This window comes from Orycteropus afer, unplaced genomic scaffold (genome assembly GCF_000298275.1).
Source record: "Orycteropus afer afer isolate SDZICR_OR568_19922 unplaced genomic scaffold, OryAfe1.0 scaffold00240, whole genome shotgun sequence".
Lineage (NCBI taxonomy): Eukaryota > Metazoa > Chordata > Mammalia > Tubulidentata > Orycteropodidae > Orycteropus > Orycteropus afer.
In genome coordinates, this window is record NW_006921827.1 from 3,810,032 (window position 1) to 3,817,840 (window position 7,809).

Consider the following 7,809-nt stretch of genomic DNA (forward strand, 5'->3'; position numbering starts at 1 on the left):
ACTGTAAACAGGGAACCAGAGACATCAATTGGCAAATGAGGATAACTACAAACCAAAAAGAGGGGAAAACAGTGCAGTTACAGGACTTCTAAATGGTGAGGTAGTCAAGAGAGTTGCAAGATAGAATAGACTGTTCAAATTCAGGGGGAAATTATAAATCACAAGATAACCTCAAAGAAAAATGATAAACCTTCATATCACAATAAAAATGACAAGCACAAATATTTGGCAAATATTAAAAGAACAGCAACAAAGGAAATGATAACATGATTCATAAACATAATGAGTTCAGCATAAAAAATTATATGGAACAAAGAAACAAGGAACACCATGAAAAAACACATAACAACATGACAGCAACCAATTCACATTTGTTGATAATTACACTGAATGTTAACGGATTAAATATACCACTCAAGACACAGACAGTTATAGACTGGATAAGGAAATATAACCCATCAATATGCTGTCTACAAGAGACACACCTTAGAGACAAAAACAAAAATAGACTAAAAATCAAAGGTTGGAAAAAGATATACCAAGCAAATGCCAACCAAAAAAGAGCAGGAGTGATACTACTAATTTCTGATCAAATTGACTTTAAGACAAAAACCACCATACGAGACAAAGAAGGACATTATATAATGATTAAAGGATCAATTGAACAAGAAGGTATAACCATAATAAATATCTATGGACCCAAAAGAGGCCCCAAATATATAAATTAGACTTAAAAAATTGAAAAGACAAATAGATGACTCCACAGTCATAATGGGATACTTTAATACACCACTTTCAAGGAAAGACAGAACTGGAAAGAAACCCAACAAAGATGCAGAAGAGTTAAACAATACAATCCATAAACTTGAACTTACAGACATCTACAGAGCACTTCAACCAACAATAGCACAATATACATTCTTTTCCAGTGCACAGGGAACATTCTCCAGAAGAGACGGTATGTTAGGCCATAAAAATCAAACCAAACTAAACTCACTGCTGCAGACTCAGATCTGAAGCAGTATCACTACAGAAGTAGATTGCTCAACTTTCCTCCTGAGGAATGCCTGATGATTTTGAACTGCCAGCCTTCTGGTTAGCAGTCAAATGCCTTAGGCACTAGGCCACCTAATAAATTTTAAAACACTGAAATACTGCTAAGCATCTTCTCAGATCACAATGCTATCAAAATTAGAAATTAACAGTAGGAGGAGTGATGGAAAAATAACACACACATGGAAACTGAACAATACCCTCCTTAAGAAAGACTAGGTAAGAGAAGAAATAAAAAATGAAATGAAAAAATTCCTTGATTCAAATGAGAATGAAAACACAACATACCAAAATCTTTGGGACACAGAAAAAGCAATGATCAGAGGCCAATTCATAGCAATAAACGCACACATCAAAAAAGAAGAAAGAGCCAAAATCAACACTCTAACCAACATCTCCAACAATCAGAAAAAGAACAGTGAGAAAAGCCTACAGTCACCAAAAGAAAGATAATAATAAAGATATGAGCAGAAATCAATGAAACAGAAAATAGAAAGACAACAGAAAAAATCAACAAGACTAGAAGTTGGTTTTTTGAAAAGATTAATAAAACTGACAAACGATTGGCAAATTTAACAAAGGAAAAGAGGGAGAGAATACAAACAACATGAATAAGAAACAAAATTGGTAACATCATAACAGAACCAACTGAAATAAAAAGGGTAATATCAGGATACTATGAAGAATATGGGAGCTCTGGTAGCATAGTGTCTAAAGCACTTGACTGCTAACCAGAATGCTGGAGGTTCAAACCCACCAGCCACTCCTCGGAAGGAAGATGGGGCAATCTACTTCTGTAGTGATACTGCCTTGGAAACCCAAGGAGGGGTCGCTATGAGTTGGGTCTGACTTGAGGGCACGTAACAACAACAACAACAACATGAAAAATACATTCCAACAAATTTGAAAATCTGGAAGAAATGGACAGACTTCTAGAAACACACCACTTACCTAAACTAACACAGACTGATATGGAAAAGTTGAACAGATCCTTAACAAAAGAAGAAACTCAATAGGTCATAAAAAAATTACCAACAACAACAAAAAAGTCCTGGTCCAGACGGTTTCAAAGGAGAATTCTACCAAATATTCAGAGAAGAACTGATACCAACCCTACTCAAACTATTCCAAAACACAGAAAAGGATGGAATCCTCCCAAATTCATTTTATGAAGCAAGCATAACCCTGATACCAAAACCAGGCAAAGACTCACTCAAAAGGAAAACTACAAACCAATATCCCTCATGCATACAGATGCAAAACTCTTCAACAAAATCCTAGCCAATAGACTCCAATAGCATATCAAAAAAATAATTCATTATGACCAACTGGGGTTCATATTAGGCATGCAAGCATGGTTCAACATTAGAAAAACAATCAACGCCCTCCACTCATAAATAAAATGAAGGAAAAGAACCACATGATCATATCAATCAATGCAGAAGAGGCATTTCATAAATTCCGACACCATTCCTGATCAAAACTCTTAGCAAAATAGGAATAGAAGGGATATTCCTTAACATAGTAAGGGGCATATATGCAAAACCCACAGCCAACATTATTCTCAATGGAGAGAGATGGAAACCATTCCCCCTGCGAACAGGCACCAGACAAGGATACCTTCTATCACGACTTCTATTCAACATTGTATTAGAAGTCCTAGCCAGGGCAATGAGGCAAGAAAGGGAAATCAAAGGCATCCAAATTGGTAAGGAAGAAGTCAAACTATCCCTATTTCCTGATGATACGATTCTATATCTAGAAAACCCAAGAGACTCAGTCAAAAATCTACTGGAACTAATTCAGAGATTTAGCATTGTGGCAGGATTCAAGATCAACATCAAAAAATCAGTTGGATTTCTCTACACCAGTGAAGAGATTGCTGAAAAAGAAATAAGGAAATCAATACCATTTACAACTGTTGTTGTTGTTATGTGCTGTCGAGTTGGACCCGCCTCATAGTGATCCCTCCTTGGGTTTCCGATGCGGTATCACTATGGAAGTAGACTGGTGGCTGATGGGTTTGAACTGCCAGCCTTCTCGTTAGCAGTCAAGTGCCTTAGGCTCTATGTTACCAGAGCTCCTACTATTTACGATAGCTACCAAAAAAATAAAATACGTGGGACTAAATCTTACCTGGGACACAAAAGGCCTGTACAAAGAAAACTATAAAACACTACTTCAAGAAACCAGAAGAGATCTACATAAATGGAAGAATATCCCATGCTCGTGGATAGGAAGATTGACCATTGTGAAAACATCAATTCTACCCAAAGCAATGTATACATTCAATGCAATTCCAGTCCAGATTCCATCAACATTCTTTATGGATATGGAAAAACCAATCGCTAATTCTGTAGGGAAAGGAAAGAGACCTCAGATAAGCAAAGCAGTATTGAAGAAGAACAACAAAGTAGGAGGTCTCACACTGCTGGATCTCAAAACCTACTATATAGCCACAGTAGTCAAAACTGCTTGGTATTGGTATAATGAGAGACACGTAGACCAATGGAATAAAACTGAGAACCCAGAAATAAATCCATCAACCTACCGTCAGCTGATCTCTGACGACAAAGGGCTGAAATCCAGTAAACGAGGAAAAGAACATTTGTTTAATAAATGGTGCTGGCAAAACTGGATATCCATTTGCAGAAAAATGAAACAAGATCTGTACCTCACACCATACACAAAAACTAACTCCAGATAGATCAAAGACTTAAATGTGAAACCAAAAACTACACAGTTCCTCAAGGAAAAACTAGGGGTAAATTTAGGGGCCCATGTATATCAAACCCACCAGCCACTCCTTGGAAGGAAGACTGGGCAATCTACTTCCATAAGGATACTGCCTCGGCAACCCAAGGAGGGGTCACTATGAGTCGGGGCCGATTCGATGGCACATAACAATAACAACATATATGGCACAGACTATCAAGCATAACCCAAAATGCACAAACAGCCGAAGAGAAACTAGATGAATGAGACCTTCTAAAAATTAAATTTCTATGTGCTTCCAAAGACTTCTCCAAAAGAGTCAAAAGAACATACAGATCGGGAAAAAATATTCAGCAGTGACATATTGGACAAAGGACTTATCCCTACAATTTATAGAAAACTCTAACACCTCAACAACAAAAAGACAAATAATTCAATGAAAAAATGGGCAGAAGACATGAATATACACTTCACCAAAGACGATATTCAGGCGGACAACAAACATATGAAGAAATGCACATGATCACTGGCTATTAAAGAGATGCAAATCAAAACAAGATACCATCTTGCCCCAGCACTAGTAGCAAAGTTCAACAAGACAGAAAACAACAAATGCTGGTGAGCATGTGGAGAGATTGGGACTCTTGTACACTGCTGTTGGGACTGTAAAATGGTAAAACCACTGTGGAAAACTGTATGGTGAATCCTGAAAAAGTTGGAATTAGAAATACTATTTGACCCAGCCATTCCATTACTAGGTATATATCCTAAAGAAGTGAGAGCCAGGACAAGAACAGATATATGCACACCCATGTTCATTGCAGCATTAAGTCACAATAGCCAAAAGATGGCAACAACCTAGGTGTCCATTAACTGAAGAATGGATAACCAAACTATAGTACATACACACAATGGAATACTATGCAACTGTAAAGAATAACATAGAATCTGCAAAACACAGCATAACGTGGATAAACTTGGAGGACTTTATGCTAAGTGAAGTAAGTCAATCACAGGAGGACAAATGTATTAGTATGTTATTGTCAAAAGTCAAGGAAAGGTTTATATATGAAAGGAAATTTTCTTTATTGGTTACTAGGGGTGTGGGGTGGGGGAAGGAACACTGTTAGATAGGTAGAGACAAGTATTGATTTGGGTGAAGAGAAGGGCAATGAATCAAATGTGAATGATCAACACCATGGCACTGAAGAAGAGGAAGACACAGAGAGGTACATGGGAGGTACAGACAATAAAGGTGAACCCTTTTGCACATATAGTACTGCAATGTCAGTGAAGGCAAACATGGATATACAGGTGGATAGCTGTAGCGCCTAAGGGATCTGACTGCTAACTAGAAGCTGGTGGTTCAAATCCACCAGCCACTCCTCGGAAGGAAGACTGGGTGATCTACTTCCATAGTGATATGCCTTGGAAACCCAAGGAGGGGTCACTATGAGTTGGATCCGACTGGACGGCAGTGAGATAGACGGGTGGACAGGCTGAACTATTAGGTATGTCCGTCCAGGAGGAAGTGTGGCCAAAACCATGTATAGGGTTGCCAGACAATGTTTCTACAAGTGTATTACTTTGTTCTGTAAGAATTCTGAGGTATACAGTAGAACTGACAAAGCACAAGGTTGTAGTCACTTCTTGGTCACAGCCAGCTACCCAGAGGGAGCCAGTAGTTGGATCTGTGGGCACAGGACAATATTGGCATAACATACTACATAAAACATTGTTCCTCATCCTCCTTTGGCAGGTATTGACTGGGATCTTAAAAGCTTGCAAGTAGCCATCTAGATGCAATGATGGGTCTCTCCTTGTCCAGAGCAAAGAAGAATGCAGAAAACCAAAGATTCATGGAAACAATCAGTCCAATCGACTGGTACACCATGCAATCCTCAGCCTATATGACTATGAGACCAGAGGAACTATATGGTGCTCGGCTACCACTGTCAATCACTCGGAGGGAGATCTATCTATGTAGAAGATCCTGGAGAGAGTAGAACAATTTGGAACAAAACTCAAAATATTTGGAAAAAAAGGGACCAGGTTTGCTGGTCTGATAAGAGTGTTTTGGAACCCCTGATACTATGGCCCCTAGCTGCCCTTCAGATCTGGTTAAACTCACTCCTGTAGCTTCCAGTCAAACAAAAGATAGGCATAGGAGCTGAATATTTACATAAGGTAGCTACATTCCTTGGAGAGAACAATCATGGGAGAACAGAAGGGCTGGGTATGCACAGGGAGATAGCTCCAGGGGCAGGAGTCCCTGGGAGAGAACACAGGGAGGAGGTAGCTATGGGGAGGAAGTGGGAAGAGAGCTGTTGCACTGTGGGAGATTACAATCAATGTCATGAGACAAAGTATGTGAACTGCTGAACGGAAAGTGAATTTGCTCTGGAAACTTTCACCCAAATCACAATTAAAAAAAAAAAACTGCTAAGTTTCACATCGACTTAGTAGTTTCTGAATCTAACACTATTTAATCCCCTAACACTGAGACAAAACTGTAATACTGTCTCAATATAGTCAATCACATCAGGTTCAGTCCCTTGTTTTACTGGAGACTACCATTCTAGAGCACTTAATAGTATGATAAGACATATTTATAGATGGGTGGTTTGGTTAAAAGAAACTTCACTTCAACAATAGGATGTCAATACATTTTTTTCCTCTATTATTTTTTTTTAAAACACGTAAGAGTAAATTAAAAGAATGGCAACAGTAGTTCATGCTAAGATATTTATTACCTGCGAGATCGTGACCTGCAAAGGGATAGAAAGTCTTCAAATTGTTGAGCACCAACTGCACCATTGCCAGTCGCATCAACGACCAACTAAAAATAAAACAGCAGATGGTCTGTTAAATATTTACTTAGATATTAAAAAAAAAAAAAACACCACCCTTTGACCTAACAATTCCACTACTGTGAATCTACCCTGAAGATACATCTCTAGAAAAACAAAACAATGTATGTCTTTAGTTTGTTATGTCAGCATTTTTCACAATAGCAAAAAAGTAAAAAACAGTTTTTTATACAGTTTTACTTTTGAACCATGTAAATATTTTATATATTAAAAATTATATCAATATAGAAAAACACTACACAAGTAATTTATAAAATCTGTCACTATTTTTCCTTTCAATGAAGTACTTCTTTTCCCTAGTATATTTATTTGTTTTTGAAAATTTCTTTTTATCATATCATTAACATACCATGTTTCAACAAAATACATACACCTTCCATATGTAAAGAGTGCATCAACAGAAATGAGATAATATACCATAATTCATGCATGTGAAGACAATGCAGCATGGAATTATAAGTGGGCTTTTAAATGTTTAAAATATTTATACTATGGAAAATAGACATTTGATAATATTACACATTCTGTTTGTTAAATTAGGTAAACAGTTATTAAAGCATCTTTCAATTTAGAAACTTTAAAAATATATGTAATAGCTTGGAAATTATATGTAAACAAAAAAAAAAACATAAATAAACCTATAATTGTATAAACTAGAGATAATCACTATTATTTTTTCTCTTCATATGTTTGGGTATATGCATCTACACCCATTCATCCATCTATGTGTAGATACACTTTTACAAAAATATCTTACAATATATACTTTTTGAAAAGTTATCCCTCAAGTAATATACTGTGAATACTTTCCAACAAAACTACCTATCTTCCTATAATAATTTTTTTATCACTTACATAATTTCCACCAACTATTTATTGTTGCTAAGTGCCGTCGAGTTGTTTCCGACTCACAGCGACCCCATGCACAGCAGAACGAAACACTGCCTGATCCCGCGCCAGCCCCACAATTCCTGCTATACTTGAGCCCATCATCGCAGCCACCATGTCAATCCATCTCGTTCAAGGCCTCCCCTTCTTTCGTCGACCCCCCACCCTACCAAGCATGACATTCTTCTCCAGGGAATGGTCCCTTCTTAAAACATGACCAAAATAGGTGAGACGAAGTCTGGCCATTCTTGCTTCCAAGGAGCATTCTGGCTGCACTTCCTCC

The 7,809-nt window shown here is 37.5% G+C and overlaps 1 protein-coding gene across 1 annotated transcript in view; it reads right to left on the reverse strand.

Annotated features, from left to right (window-relative positions):
• Positions 1-7,809, reverse strand: part of DMXL1 (Dmx like 1) — a 302,187-nt gene that overhangs the window by 72,387 nt on the left and 221,991 nt on the right. Inside the window, exon 31 of the mRNA XM_007949162.2 lies at positions 6,522-6,607. Within this exon, the coding sequence (XP_007947353.1) occupies positions 6,522-6,607 (86 nt within the window). The remainder of the gene's footprint in view (positions 1-6,521; positions 6,608-7,809) is intronic.